The sequence below is a fragment of the Agelaius tricolor genome, unplaced genomic scaffold, assembly GCF_023055355.1.
Source record: "Agelaius tricolor isolate 1412-34295 unplaced genomic scaffold, bAgeTri1.0.p SCAF_90, whole genome shotgun sequence".
NCBI classification, from domain to species: Eukaryota; Metazoa; Chordata; class Aves; order Passeriformes; family Icteridae; genus Agelaius; species Agelaius tricolor.
The window spans coordinates 232,777-254,374 of NW_027269350.1; the positions used below are offsets into that span (position 1 = coordinate 232,777).

Consider the following 21,598-nt stretch of genomic DNA (forward strand, 5'->3'; position numbering starts at 1 on the left):
TGCCCTTACCAAGATGGCGACAAGAACATTTCCGGTACTTTTCCGTGAGGGTGCCAAGACTTTTCCGGTCCTTCCCAAGATGGCGAAGGAAACCATTCCGCCCTTCCCAAAGATGGCGGCCATGTTGTTTTACGGTCCTTCACAAGATGGCGGCGAGGCCGTTCCTCGTCGCGGTGTTCGAGGAAGTCTCGAGAGGGGTTTGGGGCACATCTGGGAGGACTCGTGGCAATTTTGGGAGGTTTAGGCACATCCGGGCGTGGTTTTAACGCATTTTAAACCCGTTTTTTGTTCACATCGCCACTCCGCTACCTTCCCAAGATGGCGGCGCCGCCTTGTCACCCCTCCCTAAAATGGCGGCTCCCGTGGCTTCCCGCCCTTTTTCCGGCCGGAAGCCGCCTTACGCAATTTCCGGTTCCTTCCCGCCCTCACGCGGCTCCCTCACGAAATGGCGGCGGCCGAGTCGTTCCTCGCCTTCAACCCCGCGGGCTCGGCCGGCGCCGCCGCCGCCTCCCGGCGCCGTTCCCGGGGGCCGCGGAACCGCAAGAAAGGCTGGAAACGCTGGAGCGGCCCCGAGGCGAGGCTGGGCCGCGAAATCGGCGATTTCCTGGAGGATGTGGGGCTGCAGGAGCGAGCGGCGGGGTGAGCGGACGGGTTCGGGGGGTCTTGAGGAGATTTGGAGAGGTCTCAGTGGGACTTGGGGGGTCCTGAGGGGCTTGGGGGGTTCTGATGGGATTTGAGGAGGTCTCAGTGGGATTTGGGGGGTCCTGAGAGGTTTTGGGGAGGTCTCAGTGGGATTTGGAGGGGTCTTCAGGGGATTTGGAGGGGTCCTGAGGGGATCTGGGGGACCCTGAGGGGATCTGAGGGGTCCTGAAGGGATTTGGAGGGTCCTGAGGGGATCTGGGGGACCCTGAGGGGATTTCAGGGGGTTCTGAGGGGGTTTGGGGGGTCCTGAAGGGATTTGGAGGGTCCTGAGGGGATCTGGGGGGTTCTCAGTGGGATTTTGGTGAGCTCAAAGGGATTCGGGGGCAAATCTCTAATTTTGAGGAGAATTTTTCTAATTTTGGTGTAAATTTTTCATATATTGAGGTGAACCTCGTTAAATCTTTCTAATTTTGGTGTCAATCTTTGACTTTGAGGTGAAATTTCTAATTTTAGGCCAAATACCTAATTTTGTGAGGGTGAAACTTCTAATTTGGGTGCAAATCTCTCATTTTTTGTATGAACCTCTCATTTTTTGAGGCAAATCTCTAATTTTGGTGTCAATCTCTCATTTTTTGGTGTAAATCTCTCATTTTCTGCCTCTTTTCCAGGGGTCTGATCTCGGAGCAGCCCAACGAGGACCTTTTCTTCCTGGACAAGGGGGCCACCCCCAAAAGTGAGATTTTTTCTCCCCCCCGGATTTTGGGATTTTGGGGTACCCTGACCCAGTTCTGAGGGTTTTGGGGTGCCCTGACCCCCCCAGATCGGTCCCTGAAGAAGAAGAAGCCCCCCCAGAAGCCCCTGCACGTGGACCTGGTGCTGCAGCCCCTCTCCAAGGTGCCTCCCCCCAAAAAGTGAGTCTGGGGGCTTGGGGGGGGGGGGGCTCCTCACCCCAAAAATGGGGTTTGGGGGGGGGGGGGGTTCCAAAATCCTCTCCAAGATCTCCTAAATTCACCTTGGGACCTCCCCAAGACCCCCAAATCCCCCTCAGGACCCACAAATTCCCCCCTGGGACCCCACAAATCCCCTCAGGGACCCCCAGATCCACTTGGGATCCTCCAAATCCCCCTCAGGGTCCCTTAAATCGACTCAGGACCCCCCCAAATCCCCCTCAGGGACCCCTGAATCCCCCTCAGGACCCCCCAAATCCCCCCAGGACCCCTCCCCACATTTCAGGGTCTCATTTTTGGGTGGGGATTTCTGGATTGATCCCCCCAGGACCCCTCCCCAGATCCTGGGCTCTCATTTTTGGGTGGGGATTTTTGGGTTGATGCCCCCAGGACCCCTCCCCACATTTCAGGGTCTCATTTTTGGGTGGGGATTTTTGGGTTGATCCCATCCCAATTCCCCTTGGGTTCCCCCCCCAGGACCCCCCAAATCCCCCTCAGGGACCCCTGAATCCCCCTCAGGAACCCCCAAATCCATGTCAGGGACCCCCAAATCTCCCTCAGGACCCACAAATCTCCCCCTGGGACCCCAAATCCCCCTCAGGGACCCCTGAATCTCCCCCAGGACCCCTCCCCAAATCCCAGGCTCTCATTTTTGGGTGGGGATTTTTGGGCTGATTCCCCCAGGACCCCTCCCCACATTTCAGGGTCTCATTTTTGGGTGGGGATTTTTGGGTTGATCCCCCCAGGACCCCTCCCCAGGTCCCAGGGTCTCATTTTTGGGTGGGAATTTTTGGGTCAATCCCATCCCAAATCCCCCTCAGGGACCCCCAAATCCCCCCAGGACCCCTCCCCAGGTCCCGGGCTCTCATTTTTGGGTGGGGATTTTTGGGTTGATGCCCCCAGGGCCCCTCCCCAAATCCCAGGCTCTCATTTTTGGGTGGGGATTTCTGGATTGATCCCCCCAGGACCCCTCCCCAGGTCCCAGGCTCTCATTTTTGGGTGGGGAATTTTGGGTTGATGCCCCCAGGAGCCCTCCCCAAATCCCAGGCTCTGATTTTTGGGTGGGGATTTTTGGGTTGATGCCCCCAGGACCCCTCCCCAAATCCCAGGCTCTCATTTTTGGGGTCCCCCCCCAGCATCGGTGCCCACCAGGTTCCGAACGGGCGCAAGGAGCGGCTGCGGCGCCGTTTTTGGGAGCAGAGGGCGGCGCTCGGGGTCTTCCCCAGGGGGGAGCGGCGCCTCAGGGCCCGCCTGGCCCGGGGGGAGCCCCCGGCCCCCCAAAAACCCCCGGAGCTGGGGCGCTCCGACCCCCACCGGGCCTTCTACGACATCTGGGGGCAGCACAGTGAGTGAGGGGGGGGGTTTGGGGGGGTTTGGGACCATCTGGGGGGATTTGGGGGGATCTGGGGGGGTTTGGGACCATCTGGGGGCAGCACAGTGAGTGAGATAGAGGGGGTACGGGGGGGGTTTGGGGGGAATTTGGGACCATCTGGGGGCAGCACAGTGAGTGAGAGGGGGGGGTTTGGGGGGGTTTGGGGGGAATTTGGGACCATCTGGGGGCAGCACAGTGAGTGAGAGGGGGCTTTGGGGGGATTTGGGGGATTTGGGACCATCTGGGGGCAGCACAGTGAGTGAGATGGGGGGGGATAGGGGGGATTTGGGGGATTTGGGACAGTTTGGGGGGATCTGGGGGGATTTGGGACCATCTGGGGGCAGCACAGTGAGTGAGATAGGGGGGGTATGGGGGGGTTTGGGGGGATTTGGGGGGGTTTGGGACCATCTGGGGGCAGCACAGTGAGAGGGGGGGGATTTGGGGGGTTTGGGGGGATTTGGGGGCATTTGGGACCATCTGGGGTCAGCACAGTGAGATGGGGGGGATTTGGGGGGTTTGGGACCATCTGGGGGCAGCACAGTGAGTGAGATAGGGGGGATAGGGGGGGTTTGGGGGGGTTTGGGACCATCTGGGAGGATTTGGGGGGATTTGGGGGTATTTGGGACCATCTGGGGGGATATGGGGGGATTTGGGACCATCTGGGGGAATTTGGGACAGTTTGGGGGGATCCGGGGGGATTTGGGGGGATTTGGGACCATTTGGGACCATTTGGGGGGATTTGGGACCATCTGGGGGCAGCACAGTGAGTGAGATGGGGGAATTTGGGGGGATTAGGGGGATTTCGGACCTTCTGGGGGGATTTGGGACAGTTTGGGGGGATCCGGGGGGATTTGGGACAGTTTGGGGGGATTTTGGGGGGTTTGGGACCATCTGGGGGGATTTGGGAGCATCTGGGGGCAGCACAGTGAGATGGGGGAAATCTGGGAGGATTTGGGACCATCCAGGGGGATTTGGGACAACCTGGGGGGATTTTGGGGGGATTTTTTGGGGCCTTGGTGAAATTTGGGGGGATTTTGGGGGGTTTGTTACAATTGTGGGGGGATTTTTGGGCTTGGGAGCAGATTTGGGGTTGCAGGGTGGATTTTGGGGCTGGGGGCGTTTTGGGGACCCCCCTGGCTGAGGTCCCTGTGCCCCCCCAGACCCCCTGGACGCCCCCCTGGCCGGGCAGGACCCCTGGTACCTGCAGCAGACCAAGAGGCTCAGGGTGCAGGTGGGACCCCAAACACCCCAAAAACAGCCTGGGGACCCCAAAAGCACCCCAAAATACCCCAAAAACCACCCTGGGAACCCTAAAAACACCCCTGGGACCCCAAAACACCCCAAAAACAGCCTGGGACCCCAAAAACCACCCTGGGAACCCCAAAATCACCCTGGGACCCCCAAAATCACCCTGGGACCCCCACAAAATCCACCCAGGACCCCCCAAAACCACCCCAAAAATCCCCTTGAGACCCCCAAAAATCCATCCAGGGCCCCCAAAACCCCCCAAGAGCAACCCTGGGACCCCCAAAATCCCCTCAGGACTCCCCAAACCACCTCTGAGACCCCCAAAAATCCATCCAGGACCCCCCAAAACCACCCCAAAAATCCCCTTGAGACCCCCAAAACCCCCCCGGGACCCCCAAAAATCCCCTCGAGAACCCCTAAAATCCATCCAGGACCCCCAAAACCACCCCAAAATCCCCTTGAGACCCCCAATTCCCCCCTGGGACCCCCAGAATCCCCTCCGAGCCCCCCTTGGAGCCCCTCCCCCCCAGTGCCGGGGTCTCATTTTGGGGTCCCCCCCTCCCCCCCTTTCTCCCAGCGCCCCCCCCGGCTGCAGGCCCGGCCCTCGCCCCTCCCCCCCGTGGAGGTCATCGGCCAGGGGGGCTCCTACAACCCCCCCTTCCAGGAGCACCAGGTCTGGGGGCTCTTAGAGGGGCTTGGGGGGCTCTGGGGGGGTTTTGGGGGGGCAGGAGGGGTTTTCGGGGGGTCTCTGAGGGGTCAGGAGGGGATTTGGGGGGGTCACAAAGGGATTTGGGTGGGGTATGAGGGGTTTTTGAGGGGTCAGGAAGGGGTTTTGGGGGGGCTCTGAGGGGTTTTGGGGGGATTTGGGCCTCTCTGAGGGGGTTTTGGGGTATCAGGAGAGGTTTTTGGGGGGCTCTGAGGGGTTTTGGGGGGGCTTTGAGGGGTTTGGGGGCTCTGAGGGGTTTTTGGGGGGTCTCTGAGGGGTTTTGAGGGGTCAGGAGGGGATTTGGGGGGCTCTGAGGGGGTTTGGGGGGGCTATGAGGGGATTTGGGGGGCTCTGAGGGGATTTGGGGGGGCTATGAGGGGATTTTGGGGGGTCAGGAGGGGATTTGGGGGATCTGAGGGGTTTTGGGGGAGCAGGATGGGATTTGGGGGGCTCTGAGGGGGTTTGGGGGGGCAGGAAGGGATTTGGGGGGCTCTGAGGGGGTTTGGGGGGGCTATGAGGGGTTTTTGAGGGGTCAGAAGGGGATTTGGGGGGCTCTGAGGGGGTTTGGGGGGGTCACGAAGGGATTTGGGTGGGGTATGAGGGGATTTGGGGGTGTCTGAGGGTTTTTGGGGGGGCTCTGAGGGGGTTTTGGGGGGATTTGGGCCTCTCTGAGGGGGTTTTGAGGGATCAGGAGGAGTTTTTGGGGTGGCTATGAGGGGTGGTTTTGGGGGGGCTATGAGGGGATTTTGGGGGGTTATGAGGGGGTTTGGGGCTCTGAGGGGTTTTCGGGGGGTCTCTGAGGGGTCAGGAGGGGATTTGGGGGGGTCACAAAGGGATTTGGGTGGGGTATGAGGGGTTTTTTGGGGGCTATGAGGGGGTTTGGGGGGTCAGGAGGGGATTTGGGGGCCTCTTAGAGGGGTTTTTAGGGGGGCTTTGAGGGGTCAGGAGGGGTTTTGGGGGGTCAGGAGGGGATTTGGGTCTCTCTGAGGGGTTTTGGGGGGGATCAGGAGGAGTTTTTGGGGGGTCAGGAGGGGATTTGGGCCTCTCTGAGGGGTTTTTGGGGGGGCAAGAGGGGATTTGGGGGGCTCTGAGGGGTTTTTAGGGGGTCACGAGGGGTTTTGGGGGCTCCTGGGGGGGAGTTTGGGGTCTGAAAAGGGTTTTGGGCTTCTCGGGGTGGTTTTGGGGTGGATTTTGGCGTGGTTTTTGAGGTGGTTTTGGGGTGGTTTGGGGTCAGTTTTGGGGTGGTTTTTGGGGTGGTTTGGGGGTAGATTTTGAGGTGGTTTTGGGGTGGTTTGGGGGTAGTTTTTGGCTGGTTTTGGGGTGGTTTTTAGGGTGGTTTGGGGCAGTTTTTGGTCAGTTTTTGGTCAGTTTTTGGTCAGTTTTTGGCTGGTTTTGGGGCTCCCAGCAGGACTTTGGGGTATCTTTGGGGTGCCCCCTTTGCAGGATCTGCTGCGGAAGGCGCTGGAGGTGGAGCTGAGGAGGAGGAGGGAGGAGGAGAAGGTGGAGAGGAGGCTGAAGGTCACCGAGGAGCCGCCCTCGCAGGTGGGGACAGGTGGGGACAGCCCCACTGGGGGGTCAGGACCCCGGATTTGGGGTCTGGGTACCCGGATTTGGGGTCTGAGCTGTGGGATTTGGGGTCTGGGTGCCCAGATTTGGGGTCTGAGCTCTGGAATTTGGGGCCTTGCTCTGGTATTTGGGGTCTTGGCCCCCAGATGTGGGGTCTGAGCTGTGGGATTTGGGGTCTGGGCCCAGAATTTGGGGTCTGGGCCCTGGAATTTGGGGTCTGAGCTCTGGAATTTGGGGTCTGGGTGCCCAAATTTGGGGTCTGAGCTCTGGAATTTGGGGTCTGGGTGCCCAAATTTGGGGTCTGAGCTCTGGAATTTGGGGTCTGGGTACCCAAATTTGGGGTCTGGGCCCTGGAATTTGGGGTCTGGGTGCCCAAATTTGGGGTCTGGGCCCTGGAATTTGGGGTCTGAGCCCAGAATTTGGGGTCTGAGCTTTGGAATTTGGGGCCTTGCTCTGGTATTTGGGGTCTTGGCCCCCAAATGTGGGGTCAGAGCTGTGGGATTTGGGGTCTGGGCCCAGAATTTGGGGTCTGGGCCCTGGAATTTGGGGTCTGGGCCCAGAATTTGGGATCTGAGCCCAGAATTTGGGGTTTGAGCTCTGGAATTTGGGGTCTTGGCCCCCAGATGTGGGGTCTGGGCCCTGGAATTTGGGGTCTGGGCCCAGAATTTGGGGTTTGAGCTGTGGGATTTGGGGTCTGGGCCCAGAATTTGGGGTCTAGGCCCTGGAATTTGGGGTCTGGGCCCAGAATTTAGATCGGAGCTCTGAAATTTGAGGTCTGAGCTCTGGAATTTGGCGTCTTGGCCCCCAAATGTGGGGTCTGAGCTGTGGGATTTGGGGTCTGGGCCCTGGAATTTGGGGTCTGACCCCAAAATTTGGGGTCTGAGCCCTGGAATTTGGGGCCTTGCTCTGGTATTTGGGGTCTTGGCCCCCAAATCTGGGGTCAGATCTGTGGGATTTGGGGTCTGATCTCAGAATTTGGGGTCAGATCTGTGGGTTTGGGGTCCCCAGGAGGCCGTGCTGCGGGAGCAGCTGCAGGGGCTGCTGGAGGAGGAGGAGGAGGAGGATGAGGAAGGGCAGCAGGAGGAGGATGAAGAGCGGGAGCGGCCGCACAGACGGGAACAGCCCGGGCGGAAAACGGAGAAACAGCGGCGGAAGGAGAAGGAGCAGAGGGAGAAGGTGAGGAGTGGGAGTGGGGTTGGGGTTTAATGGGGTTGGGATTTAATGGGGTCGGGGTTGGGATTTAATGGGGTTGGGATTGGGATTTAATGGGGTTGGGATTGGGGTTTAATGGGGTTGGGATTGGGGTTGGGGTTGGGGTTGGGGTTGGGGTTGGGATTGGGAGTGGGACAAGGGAGGGATCAGTGGGGTCAGGATGGATCCCTGATGGGTTTATGGGATCAGGGCTGGGTTTATGGGATCAATGATGGATTTATAGGATCAATGATGGATTTTATGGGGTTTCCCCAGGCCGGTGCCCGTGCCCGTGCCCGTGCAGCCCTGCAGAGGCGCCAGGGGCTGTTCCAGCTCCGTTCCCTGCCCTGGGCTGGGATCAATGATGGGATCAATGATGTGTTTATGGGATCAATGATGGGTTTATGGGATCAGTGATATATTTATGGGATCCCTGATGTGTTTATGGGGTTTCCCCAGGCCAGTGCCCGTGCCCGTGCCCGCATGGCCCTGCAGAGGCGCCAGGGGCTGTTCCAGCTCCGTTCCCTGCCCTGGGCTGGGATCAATGATGGGTTTATAGGATCAATGATGGATTTATGGGATCCCTGATGTGTTTATGGGATTTCCCCAGGCCGGTGCCCGTGCCCGTGCCCGTGCAGCCCTGCAGAGGCGCCAGGGGCTGTTCCAGCTCCGTTCCCTGCCCTGGGCTGGGATCAGGGCTGGGTTTATGGGATCAGGGCTGGGTTTATGGGGTCAATGATGGATTTTATGGGGTTTCCCCAGGCCGGTGCCCGTGCCCGTGCCCGCATGGCCCTGCGGAGGCGCCAGGGGCTGTTCCAGCTCCGTTCCCTGCCCTGGGCTGGGATCAATGATGGGATCAATGATGTGTTTATGGGATCAATGATGGGTTTATGGGATCAGTGATATATTTATGGGATCCCTGATGGGTTTATGGGGTTTCCCCAGGCCGGTGCCCGTGCCCGTGCCCGCATGGCCCTGCAGAGGCGCCAGGGGCTGTTCCAGCTCCGTTCCCTGCCCTGGGCTGGGATCAATGATGGGTCTGTGGGATCAGGGCTGGGTTTATGGGATCAGTGATATATTTATAGGATCAATGATGGATTTTATGGGATTTCCCCAGGCCGGTGCCCGTGCCCGTGCCCGCATGGCCCTGCAGAGGCGCCAGGGGCTGTTCCAGCTCCGTTCCCTGCGGCGCCTCCTGCGGCTCCGGGACCTGGAGCTGCGGCGCCGGCGCCTCCTGAGGGAGCAGAGGCGGAAACTGCGGGAAACGGCCCCGAAACGGCTGGGACGGCTCCGGTACGGGGGAAAATGGGGGGGAATGGGGGGAAATGGGGGAGAAATGGGGGGAAAATGGGGGAAAAATGGGGGAGAATGGGGGAGAAATGGGGATAGATGGGGAAAAATGGGGGAAGTGGGGAAAAATGGGGGAGAATGGGGAAAAATGGGGGGAAATGGGGAAAAATGGGGGAGAATGGGGAAAAATGGGGGAGAATGGGGGGAAAATGGGGGAAATGGGGATAGATGGGGGAAATGGGGGAGAAATGGGGGAGAATGGGGGAGAATGGGGGGGAAATGGGGATAGATGGGGAAAAATGGGGGAAGTGGGGAAAAATGGGGGAGAATGGGAAGAAATGGGGGAAAACGGGGATAAATGGGGGAAAAATGGGGACAAGTGGGGGGAATGGGGAAAAATGGGGGGAAATGGGGAAAAATGGGGGGGAATGGGGAAAAATGGGGGGGAAATGGGGGAAAAATGGTGGAGAATGGGGGGAAATGGGGCTTGGGGTGGGGTTTGGGGGACAAAAGGGAATTGGGATGGGGAAAAGGGGGTTTGAGGTGGGGAAAATGGGGATTGACGGGGGAAATGGGGTTTGGGGAAGGAAAACGGGGGTTTGGGGAGGTTAAAATGGGGATTTGGGGTGGGAAATGGGGGTTTGGGGGTTTAGAGGGGGGAAATGGGGATTTGGGGATGGGAAAAAGGGGGGCAGGATTTGGGGTGATCCCCTCCCCCTTTTTGAGGCTAAAACCCCCAATTTTGGGCCTTTGCAGCTACGAGGAGCCCGAGCTTGAGGTGCAGCTGAGCGAGGAAATCCCAGAGTCCCTGAGGAGCCTCCGGGTGGGTCTGGGGGGAAAATCCCATTTTTGGTTAAAAAAATATCTCATTTATTGGGGAAAAATCCCCATTTCTGGGGGGGAAAATCCCTGGATTTGGGGAAAAAAAATCCCCATTTTTGGGGGGAAAAATCCCATTTCTGTGGGGAAAAAAAAATCACAATTTTGGGGGGGAAAAATCAGCATTTTGGAGGGAAAAAAATTTCTTATTTTTGAGGGGAAACGCCCTTTTTTTGGGGCGGAAAAATTTTGATTTTTTGGGCGGAAAACTCCAATTTTTGGGGAAAAAATCTCCATTTTTTGGGGAGAAAAATCCCAATTTTTGTGGGAAAAAATCTCAATTTTTTGGGGAAAAAATCTCCATTTTTTGGGGGAAAAATCCCAATTTTTTTTGAGGAAAAAATCCTTATTTTTGGGTTGAAAAATCTCCATTTTTTTGGGGAAAAATCCCAATTTTTTTTGAGGAAAAAAATCCTTATTTTTGGGTTGAAAATCCCCATTTTTGGGGCGAAAAATCTCAATTTTTTAGTGAAAAATCCCAATTTTTTTGTGAAAAATCCCAATTATTCTTTTTAATCCCATTTTTTTGGGGGATCCCTGTTTGTTCCCCCATCCCTGTTCTGGGGTGCAGCAGCCGGTGACGAGAGCCATCCTTGCGCTGGGAGAGTTCCCAGGTTGGGAATTCTGTGAAGGCTTCGGGCTCTGGGGCTTTGTCATGGGGACGAGGCCCCAGCCAGGCTGAGGCTGCTGGGACCAAACCTGGGCCCAAACACCCCAAAGTGGTGGGAAATGGAAATGGGAAAGGAAAATGGGAAAGGAAAATGGGAAAGGAAAATGGGAAATGGAAATGGGAAAGGAAAATGGGAAAGGAAAATGGGAAATGAAAATGAGAAATGGAACCAAAAAATGAAAATGGGAAATTAAAATGGGAAAGGAAAATGGGAAATGAAAATGGGAAATGAAACCAAAAAATGAAAATGGGAAAGGAAAATGGGAAAGGAAAATGGGAAATGAAACCAAAAAATGAAAATGGGAAAGGAAAATGGGCAATGGAACCAAGAAATGAGAATGGGCAATGGAACCAAGAAATGAGAATGGGCAATGGAACCAAGAAATGAAAATGGGCAATGGAACCAAGAAATGAGAATGGGCAATGGAACCAAGAAATGAAAATGAGCAGTAAAACCAGATCTGGGCTTTGCTGACTCCACAGCCCCAGGGGAACCTGCTCAGGGACCGCTTCAGGAGCCTCCAGAGGAGAAACGTCCTGGAGCCACGGCTCAGGGCCAAGTGAGTGACTCAAAATGGGGGAAAAACACACAAAATGGGGACAGGAAAAATGGAATTTGGGCCAAGTGAGTGACTGAGGATGGGGAAAAACACAAATGGGGAGGGGAAAAATGAAATGGGGATGGGAACAATGAAATGGGGACAGGAAAAATGGAATTTGGGCCAAGTGAGTGACTGAGGATGGGGGAAAACACAAATGGGGAGGGGGAAAAACCAAATATTTACTCAGGAAAAATGAAATTTGGGCCAAGTGAGTGGCTGAGAATGGGGGAAACAGAAAAGGGGGATGGGAAAAATGAAATGGGGACAGGAAAAAACCAAAATGGTGACGGGAAAAATGAAATGGGGATGGGAAAAATGAAATTTGGGCCAAGTGAGTGACTGAGAATGGGGGAAACACAAAATGGGGAGAGGAAAAACCAAAATGGGGACAGAAACAATGGAATTTGGGCCAAGTGAGTGACTGAGGATGGGGAAAAACACAAAATGGGGAGAGGAAAAAACCAAATATTTACTCAGGAAAAATGAAATTTGGGCCAAGTGAGTGAATGAGAATGGGGGGAACACAAATGGGGAGAGGAAGAATGAAATGGGGACAGGAAAACCAAAATGGGGACAGGAAAACTCAAAATGGGGATGGGGAAAAAAACAAATATTTACTCAGGAACAATGAAATTTGGGCCAAGTGAGTGGCTGAGAATGGGGGAAACCAAAATGGGGACAGGAAAACACAGAATGGGGACAGGAAAAACCCCAGAATTTAGGAGAAAAATCCCAAAATTTTTGGAAAAAAAACCCTCAAAATTTCTGAGAAAAACCCCAAAATTCACAGAAAACCCAAATTTTTGTGTTTCTGACCCAAATTTTTTGGTTTTGCCCAGGTTCAAGCGGCGCTACCGGGTGAAATACGTGGAGAAAAGATCCTTCAGGGCTGTGACGTGAGTGGGGGGACCCCAAAACTGCAACCCCAAAATGGGGACCCTGAATTGGGGATCCTGAAATTGGGGACCCTGAAATTGGGGACCTTAAATTAGGGACCCTGAAATTGGGAACCCCAAATTGGGGAATCTGAAATTGGGGACCCTGAAATTGGGGACCCTAAATTGGAAACCCCAAAATTGGGGACCCCAAAATGGGGACCTTGAATTGGGAATCCAAAATTTGGAACCCTGAAATTGGGGAACCCCGAAATTGGGAACCCCAAAATTTGGGACCCCTCAGATCCCCCCTGATCCTTCAGGGCTGTGACTGAGTCTGGGGGGACCCCAAAATTGGGAACCCCGAAATTTGGGAACCTCAAATTGGGGACCCCCTGGGACCCCCTGATCCTTCAGGGCTGTGTCTGAGTCTGGGGGAACCCCGAAATTTGGGACCCCAAAACTGGGGACTCTTAAATTGGGGACCCCAAAACTGGGGAGCCTGAAATTTGGGACCCTTAAATTGGGGAGCCTGAAATTTGGGAACCCCTAAACTGGGGACCTTAAATTGGGAACCCTAAATTGGTGATCCCGAAATTTGGAACCCCAAACTGGGGACCCCAAAATTGGGGACCCTGAAATTGTGGCCCCGAAACTGGGGACTCTGAAATTAGGAATCCTGAAATTGGGGACCCCGAAATTTGGGGACCCCCCCTGACGCCCCCTCCCCCATTTCTGTTGCAGGCTCTGACCCCGGGACCCCCCCCCAAAATAAACCCTTGGAGCAACCTGGAGGCTGGGGGGGCTTCTTTGGGGTCTGGGACAATTCTGGGGGGATTTGGGACAATTTGGGGGGGATTGGGGACAATTTTGGGGGATTTGGGACAATTCTGGGGGGGATCTGGACTCATTTTGGGGGGTTTGGGACAATTTTGGGGGGCTTTGAACCCATTTTGGGCCATTCTGACCCCAATTTTGGGGGGTCTGAGCCCATTCTGGGGGGGCTTTTTTGGGAGTTTGGGGGCTCTGGGACAAATTTTGGAGGCATTGACCTCATTTGTGGGGGCTGAGCCCATTTTGGGGTCTCTAAACCCATTTTGGGGATTCTGAGCCCATTTTGGGAGCTCTGGGACGATTTTGGGGGGGTCTGAGGCCATTTTGGGGGGGCTTTTTGGGAATTTGGGGCATCTGGGACCATTTTGGGGGGGTCTGACCCCAATTTTGGGGGTTCTGACCCAAATTTTGGGGTCTCTGAGCCCTTTTGGGGGCTCTGAGCTCATTCTGGGGGGGTCTGACCCCATTTTGGGGGTTCTGGGCTCATTTTTGGGGGTTCTGGGCTCATTTTTGGGGGCTCTGAACCCATTTTGGGGGATTCTGAACCCATTTTGGGGGATTCTGAGCCAAATTTTGGGGATTCCGAGCCGCCCTTTCCCCCAGGGACACCCCAAATGCACTCAGGGTCTTTCACCCCTTTATTGAGATTTTGGGGGGGCTCTGCCCCCCCCAGCACCTCTGAGCCCCCTCCCCAAAAATCGACATTGCCCTCAAATCAATGCAGATTTCCATCAATGCACCCCAAAAAATGGAAAGCTCCAAATGAAACAGCAAAGGTCTAAAAATGAACTGAAACCTGCCTAAAATTCATGGAAATTGCCCCCAAATTAATACAAACTTCTATGAATAATTATAAATTTCCCTAAAATAAATACAAACCCCCCCTTTAAATAAATACACCCTAAAATAAATAAAAATCTCCCTAAAATTATTACAAATGTCACTAGAATAAATACAAATACCCCAAAATAAATAAAAATCTTCCTAAATAAATACAAATGTCACTAAAATAAATACAAATACCCCAAAATAAATAAAAATCTTCCTAAATAAATACAAATGCCACTAAAATAAATACAAACACATCAAAATAAATTCAAATTATCCCAGCCCAGTGTGCACCTGAAGGGCCAAAATGAAATCAGGGGAATAAAACCAGGAGGGGAAAAGCAGCAGCAGCTTTGGGGGTGAAACCCTGAAATTGGAGATTTTGGGGGAATCTGAGGATTTCAGGGCTGAATTCCCAAAGGATTTGGGGAGAAATTTCAGTTTTTTTGGGCCCAAACTTCTCCCTGGTGATTTGGGTACAAAGTCCTGGATTTTGGGGAGGAATTTTGGTGGTTTTGGGGCACAAGTTCTGTCCCAAAGCTCAGGAGTTTGGGGACAAACCCTGGAAATTTGGGAATGAAATCCTGGAGGTTTTGGGGACAAACCCCAGAGATTTGGGGATGAAATCTCCACAGTTTTGGGTTCCAACCCCAACAGTTTTGGGAACAAACTCTGGAAATTTGGGGCTGAAATCCCAGGAGATTTGGGGACAAACCCCAGAGATTTGGGGGTGGAATCCCCACAGTTTTTGGGGTGAAATCCCCACAGTTTTGGGGTCTGAAACCCCAACAGTTCAGGGCTGATCCCTGCTCCTTTTCAGTCCCAATTCCTGGTGATTTTGGTTCCAGTTCTGGTGATTTTGGTTCCAGTTCTGGTGATTTTGGTTCCAGTTCTGGTGATTTTGGCTCCAATTCCCGGCGATTTTGGCGGCTCCGAGCTCCGGCGATTCAGGGGTGAAATCCCAGCAGTCGTGGCCCCAAACCCCAACACTTTGGGGTGAAACCCCAACACTTTGAGGCTTCAAACCCCAGCGATTTTGGGATGAAATCCCCGTCTTTGGCTCCAGTTCCCCTTTTGGGGCTGACATTGGGACCCTGGGGGCTCCAGTCCCCACCAGTTTGGGGTGAAATCCCAACAATCCTGGCTCCAGTCCAAGGCTGAACTCCTGCCCAGTCCCTCCCCTGACCCCAATCCCAATCCTGTCCATCCCAATCCAATCCCAGTCCAATCCCATTCTGTTTCCCGGCCCCAATCCCAATCCTGTGCATCCCAATCCCATCCCAGTCCTGTCCACCTGACCCCAATCCCATGCCAGTCCAATCCCATTCTATTTCCTGACCCCAATCCCAGTCCTGTCCATCCCAGTCCCAATCCCATTTATCCCAATCCCATCCTAACCCAAATCCTGATCCCAAATCCCAAACCCCATCACACGTAGGCCGAGTCGCTGCTCTGCGTCCTGCCCAGCGTGGGCTCCGATCCCATCCCAATCCCATCCCAATCCTGATCCCATCCCAATCCTGATCCCATCCTAACCCAAATCCCACCTCAATTTTGGTCCTATCCTGACCCCAATCCCATCCTGACCCCAATCCCATCCCATCACACACCTGCTGACTTGCAGCTCTGTGTCCTGCCCAGCCCCAGCTCTGATCCTGCCCATCCCAATCCCAATCCTGACCCCAATCCCATCCCAAATCCCAATCCCATCACACTTAGGCCGATTCGCTGCTCTGCGTCCTGCCCAGCGCCGGCACCGTTCCCGTCCATCCCATCCCAATCCCATCCCAATCCCAAACCCCAATCCCAATCCCATCACACTTAGGCCGATTCGCTGCTCTGCGTCCTGCCCATCCCAATCCCAATCCCATCCCATCCCAAATCCCCAATCCCATCACACATAGGCGGATTCACTGCTCTGTGTCCTGCCCAGCCCCAGCTCTGATCCTGTCCATCCCAGTCCCAATCCTGACCCCAAATCCCATCCCAATCCCATCACACTTAGGCCGATTCGCTGCTCTGCGTCCTGCCCATCCCAATCCCATCCCAATCCCATCCCAATCCCAATCCTGACCCCAATCCCATCCCAATCCCATCACACGTAGGCCGATTCGCTGCTCTGCATCCTGCCCAGCACTGGCACTGTTCCCATCCATCCCAATCCCAATCCTGACCCCATTCCCATCCTAACCCCAATCCCATCACACGTAGGCCGATCGCTGCTCTGTGTCCTGCCCATCCCAATCCCATCCCAATCCCATCCCAATCCCAAATCCCAATCCCATCACACGTAGGCCGATCGCTGCTCTGCGTCCTGCCCAGCACCGGCACTGTTCCCATCCATCCCAATCCCAATCCTGACCCCATTCCCATCCCAAATCCCCAATCCCATCACACGTAGGCCGATTCGCTGCTCTGTGTCCTGCCCATCCCAGTCCCAATCCCAAACCCCAATCCCATCACACGTAGGCCGATTCGCTGCTCTGTGTCCTGCCCAGCGCTGGCACCGTTCCTGCCCATCCCAATCCCATCCAATCCCATCCCAATCCCAAACCCCAATCCCATCACACATAGGCCGATTCGCTGCTCTGTGTCCTGCCCATCCCAATCCCATCCAATCCCATCCCAATCCCAAACCCCAATCCCATCACACGTAGGCCGATTCGCTGCTCTGTGTCCTGCCCAGCGCCGGCACCGTCCCCGCCGTCCCCGCTGTCCCCGTCGCCGCCGTCGCCGCCTCCTTGCGCCGCGCGTCCCCCAGGCTCTTGCGGCGCGCGCGGGCCCCGCGGACGGCGGCGCGCACCTTGCGCCAGCCCAGGTGGTTGAGCTCGGCCAGGTTGAGCAGCACGCAGACCCCGGACACGGCGAACATGAAGACCAGGAAGACGCTTTTCTCCGTGGGCCGCGAGACGTAGCACTCGACCTCCTTGACGCACGGGTAGCGGTCGCACTCGAAGATGGCCGGGACGTTGAAGCCGTACAGGAAATACTGCCCGCCCAGGAAGCCGATCTCTAGAGCGTTCCTGAACACAACCTGGGCAAAAAGGGACAGTGAGAGATCTCCAGAGCGTTCCTGAACACAACCTGGGCACAAAGGGACAGTGAGAGATCTCCAGAGCGTTCCTGAACACAACCTGGGCACAAAGGGACAGGTGAGGGACAGTGAGAGATCTCCAGAGCGTTCCTGAACACCCCCTGGGCAAAAAAGGGACAGGTGAGACAGTGAGAGATCTCCAGAGCGTTCCTGAACACAACCTGGGCACAAAGGGACAGTGAGAGATCTCCAGAGCGTTCCTGAACACAACCTGGGCAATAGAGGGACAGTGAGAGGGGCTAAAACCTTCCTGAACACCACCTGGGGGTGAGAGAGACAGGTGGGACAGGTGGGACAGGTGAGAGATCTCCAGAGCGTTCCTGAACACAACCTGGGCATGGGAGAGACAGGTGAGGGACAGGTGAGACAGTGAGAGATCTCCAGAGCGTTCCTGAACACAACCTGGGCAAAAAGGGACAGGTGAGGGACAGGTGAGGGACAGTGAGAGATCTCCAGAGCGTTCCTGAACACCACCTGGGCACAAAAAGGTCACAAAATGGACTCCAAATGGACCCAAAAAGGTCACAAAATGGACACAAATAGAACCCAGAATGGTCACAGAAAGGTGACAAACGAGACACAAGGATGGGCACCTCTCTGCACCCACCTGGATGGTGCAGAGCCTGGCAATGCCCTCCTGCCCTTGCACCCTGGCGCTGCCTTGCAGCTGCACCGGTGCCATTGGGCGTTTTTACACCTCTGTTTTTCATTATTTATATTTTTACACCTCCATTTTTTATTATTTATATTTTTACCTCTATTTTTAATGGGTTTTTTTCACCCATTTTCACCCATTTTTTACACATTTTCACCTCTCTGCACCCACCTGGATGACGTAGAACCTGGAGATGCCCTCCTGCCGCTTCACCTTGGAGCTGCCTTGCAGCTGCACCGGCGCCATTGGGCATTTTTGCACCTCCATTTTTCATTATTTATATTTTCCCTCTATTTTACATTATTTTTCACCCCGTTTCCACTCTCTGCACCCACCTGGATGGCGCAGAGCCTGGAGATGCCCTCCTGCCCTTTCACCCTGGCGCTGCCTTGCAGCTGCACCGGCGCCATTGGGCGTTTTTGCCCCTCCATTTTTCATTATTTATATTTTCCCTCTATTTTACATTATTTTTCACCCCGTTTCTGCTCTGTGTACCCACCTGGATGACGTAGAACCTGGAGATGCCCTCCTGCCGCTTCACCTTGGAGCTCCGCGCCTGCGGCCGCCCCAGCCCCAGCTCGGGCTCCTCCCTGGGCGCCCCCTCGGCGGCCGGGCCCCCGTTGGGCCGGGGCCGGCGCGGCTCCAGCAGCGGCTGCAGGAAGGAGCAGCGGCGCTCGCGCTGTTTGGCCGCCTGGTGCACGGAGTAGGTGATGAAGCACAGGCTGGGCGTGCACACCAGGATGATCTGGAACACCTGGGGCACAGAGAAAAGGGAATTGTCCAGGGTAGGAATCCATGGGCAGCACCGCCTGGGAGCTCCTTCTGATAAACAGGAACCGGCGGCAAACGCCGGGCGAAAGTCGTGAAAATTGGTGAAATTATGGATACGTGAAATGTTGGGTACGTGGAATGTTGGGTACGTGGAATGTTGGGTACGTGGAATGTTGGGTATGTGGAATTTTGGGTACGTGGAATGTTGGGTACGTGGAATGTTGGGTACGTGGAATGTTGGGTATGTGGAATTTTGAAATGTGAAATTTTGGGTATGTGGAATTTTGGGTATGTGGAATTTTGGGTATGTGAAATTTTGGAATGTGAAATTTTGAAATGTGGAATTTTGGATATGTGAAGTTTTGGGTATGTGGAATTTTGAAATGTGAAATTTTGGGTATGTGAAATTTTGGGTATGTGAAATTTTGGGTATGTGAAATTTTGGATATGTGAAATTGTATGCATGTGGATTTGAGAGGGGGATAAAAAGGGACCCGAAGTTCCCAGGAAAATAAAAAGGGACCTGAAATTCCCAGAAAGATAAAGAGGGACCTGAAGTTCCCAAAAAGATAAAAAGGGACCTGAAGTTCCCAGGAAGATTAAAAAAGGACCTGAAGTTCCCAGAAGGATAAAAAGGGACCTGAAGTTCCCAATTCCCACGTGTCATTTTAGAGGAACCATTCCCACGTGCATCCAGCGCTGTAATAAACGGGGTTTTTTTACGACTTTCACTGAAGTTTTGGGTTTTGATTTTTGGTTTTGGGTTTTGGTTTTTGGTTTTGGGTTTTGGTTTTGGGTTTTGATTTTTGGTTTTGGGTTTTGGTTTTTGGTTTTGGGTTTTGATTTTTGGTTTTGGTTTTTGGTTTTGGTTTTGGTTCCCCCAGACGCACCCAGTAGCGGATGTGGGAGATGGGGAAGGCTTTGTCGTAGCAGGCCTGGTTGCAGCCCGGCTGCAGCGTGTTGCACATGAACATGGTCTGCTCGTCCTCGTAGACCGTCTCACCCACGATGGCCACGATCAGGATCCGGAAAATGACCACGACCGTCAGCAGGATCCTGGGCAGGGACACAGGGAATGGTCAGCAGGGACAGGGAATGACCACCGTGGTCAGCAGGATCCTGGGGACAAGGACAGGTGAGGTGGGGAGGGGTCTGCACCTGTGGTGACACCTGGGGTGACACCTGGGGGACTGGGGATGGCGCCTGGGGCTGGGGATCCCACCTGGCCCTGGACCCCCCCCCCCAGCCTGGCTGCCCCGGCCACCCCTGGTGTCACCTGGGCTCCCCTGGGCTCACCTGGGCTCCCCTGGGCTCCCCTGGTGTCCCCTGGGCTCCCCTGGGCTCCCCTGGTGTCCCCTGGCCACCCCTGGTGTCCCCTGGGCTCCCCTGGGCTCCCCTGGGCTCCCCTGGTGTCCCCTGGCCACCCCTGGTGTCCCCTGGGCTCCCCTGGGCTCCCCTGGTGTCCCCTGGCCTCACCTGGGCTCCCCTGGGCTCCCCTGGGCTCACCTGGCACCACCACGTGGCTGCCCTGGTGCTTCCTGCAGGGACCGTGGGCGGCCCTGAGCCACCCGGGTCACACCCGGGTCACACCCGGGTCACACCCGGGTCACACCTGTCCGTCCCCCCCCAATCCCACCCAGGTGCCCTGCGGGGGTGGGGACACCTTTGGGGACACGTGGGGACCTTGTCCTCCCTTCCCCCCCGCGGGAGGGGCTTCCCCCGGGCTGTCCCAGTGTCACCGGTGCCACACCAGAGCCACACCAGAGCCACACCAGTGTCACCAGTGCCACCAGAGCCACACCAGTGTCACCAGAGCCACACCAGTGTCACACCAGAGGCACACCAGTGTCACCTGCTGCCCGAGGGGAGGTGACAGCGGGGAGGGGACAGCGGGGAGGGGACAGAGGCGGGGGGAGGTCCCGGGGGGGTTGGGAGGGGATTTTTGGGGCTGGGGGGAATTTGGGGGTGCCGGGGGTGGATTTAGGGGGTCCCAGGGTGGATCTGGGCGGATTTGGGGTGGATTTGAGGTGGATTTAGGGGGTCCCGGGGGGATTTGAGGTGGGATTTGGGATCCGGGGGTGGATCTGGGGGGATTCGGGGTGGATTTAGGACCCCAGGATGGGTTTGGGGTGGGATTTGGGGTCGCGAGGATGGATTTGGGGTCCAGGGGATGCATTTGGGGTGGATCCGGGGGTCCAGGGGTGGATTTGGGGTGGATCCGGGGGTCCCGGGTGTGGGTTTGAGATCCCGGGGATGGATTCAGGGTCCCGGGGACGGATCTGGGGTGGATCCGGGGATGCCGGGGTGGATTCAGGGGGTCCCAGGATGGATCTGGGGTCTCGGGGGGGGTCCAGGGATGGGTTTAGGGCCGGATTTGGGGTCCGGGGGTGCACTGAGGGCGGCACGCGGGGCTCTCTGACCTGCCGATCATGGTGGAGTGCTGCTGCACCGCCGCCTCCAGCAGCCGCTCCAGGATGGTCCATTCGCCCATGGCTCCGGCCCGGGGGGCACCGGGACCCCCCGAGACCCCCGGGACCCCCGGGACCCCCCCGGGACCCCCCCGGGACCCCCCCGGGACCCCCGGCTCAGCTGCGGCCCCCCCCGCGCCCCCCCCGCCCCCCGGGATCGGGCGGATCCAGCGGAACCCCGGGATCCATCCGAGCGCTGGGGGAGGGGAGGGGCGGGACTGGAGGGACTGGGAGGGACTGGGAGCACTGGGGACACTGGGGGAGGGACTGGGAGGGACTGGGAGGGGATTGGGGTAAACTGGGAGGGACTGGGAGGGACTGGGAGGGGATTGGGGTAAACTGGGAGGGACTGGGAGGGACTGGGAGGGGATTGGGGTAAACTGGGAGGGACTGGGAGGGACTGGGAGGGGATTGGGATAAACTGGGAGGGACTGGGAGGGACTGGGGGTGGGACTGGGAGAACCGGGGGTGGGACTTGGGGGGGTACTGGGAGGGACTGGGAGCGGGACTGGGCACTGGTTTTACTGCTCTCAGTGGTGGTCCCGCACTGGTTTCGGTGGTCCCGTACTGGTTTCACTGGTCCTTTATTGGTTTCACTGGTCCCGTACTGGTTTCACTGGTCCTTTACTGGTTTCACTGGTCCCGTACTGGTTTCGGTGGTCCTTTATTGGTTTCACTGGTCCCGCACTGGTTTCACTGGTCCTTTATTGGTTTCACTGGTCCCGTACTGGTTTCACTGGTCCTTTATTGGTTTCACTGGTCCCGTACTGGTTTCACTGGTCCTTTATTGGTTTCACTGGTCCCGTACTGGTTTCACTGGTCCCGTACTGGTTTCACTGGTCCTTTATTGGTTTCACTGGTCCTTTACTGGTTTCACTGGTCCCGTACTGGTTTCACTGGTCCTTTACTGGTTTCACTGGTCCCGTACTGGTTTCACTGGTCCCGTACTGGTTTCACTGG

At 56.0% G+C, this 21,598-nt stretch overlaps 2 protein-coding genes and 1 long non-coding RNA gene across 12 annotated transcripts; 2 read left to right on the forward strand and 1 right to left on the reverse strand.

Annotated features, from left to right (window-relative positions):
- Window positions 1-398: 398 nt before the first annotated feature.
- On the forward strand, window positions 399-12,779 carry NOP53 (NOP53 ribosome biogenesis factor). The gene is made up of 14 exons (XM_071418791.1): window positions 399-639; window positions 1,311-1,375; window positions 1,463-1,553; window positions 2,726-2,934; window positions 4,122-4,192; window positions 4,787-4,882; window positions 6,359-6,457; window positions 7,490-7,657; window positions 8,435-8,558; window positions 8,758-8,965; window positions 9,719-9,785; window positions 10,995-11,071; window positions 11,953-12,009; window positions 12,733-12,779. Exons 1-14 carry the CDS (start codon window positions 446-448, stop codon window positions 12,737-12,739), a joined length of 1,533 nt encoding a protein of 510 aa, XP_071274892.1. The 5' UTR covers window positions 399-445; the 3' UTR covers window positions 12,740-12,779.
- Window positions 12,780-13,447: 668 nt separating this feature from the next.
- Window positions 13,448-21,561, reverse strand: LOC139585817 (gap junction delta-2 protein-like). 8 transcript variants are annotated; one of them, XM_071418785.1, is made up of 5 exons: window positions 21,207-21,561; window positions 19,061-19,226; window positions 17,899-18,153; window positions 17,147-17,218; window positions 13,448-16,955 (listed from the first exon to the last, which is right to left on the reverse strand). In XM_071418785.1, exons 2-5 carry the CDS (start codon window positions 19,142-19,144, stop codon window positions 16,215-16,217), a joined length of 1,152 nt encoding a protein of 383 aa, XP_071274886.1. In that variant the 5' UTR covers window positions 19,145-19,226; window positions 21,207-21,561; the 3' UTR covers window positions 13,448-16,214. The 8 variants fall into 8 exon arrangements, with proteins under 8 accessions (XP_071274886.1, XP_071274884.1, XP_071274889.1 ...); XM_071418783.1 differs by lacking the exon at window positions 21,207-21,561 and adding an exon at window positions 20,591-21,136; XM_071418788.1 differs by lacking the exons at window positions 17,147-17,218; window positions 21,207-21,561 and adding an exon at window positions 20,591-21,122 and having other exon boundaries at window positions 13,448-16,684.
- Window positions 16,745-18,901, forward strand: LOC139585823 (uncharacterized). 3 transcript variants are annotated; one of them, XR_011677324.1, is made up of 2 exons: window positions 16,745-16,864; window positions 17,043-18,901. It is a non-coding gene; the product is annotated as an uncharacterized lncRNA (long non-coding RNA). The 3 variants fall into 3 exon arrangements; XR_011677322.1 differs by having other exon boundaries at window positions 16,857-16,973; XR_011677323.1 differs by having other exon boundaries at window positions 16,860-16,922.
- Window positions 21,562-21,598: the final 37 nt, after the last annotated feature.

Excerpts from the sequence above, each read along its gene's own strand:
- NOP53 (XM_071418791.1), top strand. The coding sequence starts at position 446 with ATGGCGGCGGCCGAGTCGTTCCTCGCCTTCAACCCCGCGGGCTCGGCC. Across the intron at positions 1,376-1,462 it reads CAAGGGGGCCACCCCCAAAA|ATCGGTCCCTGAAGAAGAAG; the intron begins GTGAGATTTTTT and ends TGACCCCCCCAG. Across the intron at positions 8,559-8,757 it reads GTTTATGGGATCAATGATGG|GATCAATGATGGATTTTATG; the intron begins GTTTATGGGATC and ends ATATATTTATAG.
- LOC139585817 (XM_071418781.1), bottom strand. The coding sequence starts at position 18,837 with ATGACACGTGGGAATTGGGAACTTCAGGTCCCTTTTTATCCTTCTGGG. Across the intron at positions 17,219-17,898 it reads CCAGGTTCTACGTCATCCAG|GTGGTGTTCAGGAACGCTCT; the intron begins GTGGGTACACAG and ends TTTTGTGCCCAG. Across the intron at positions 17,006-17,146 it reads ACCTGTCCCTTTTTGCCCAG|GTGGTGTTCAGGAAGGTTTT; the intron begins GTTGTGTTCAGG and ends TCTCACCCCCAG.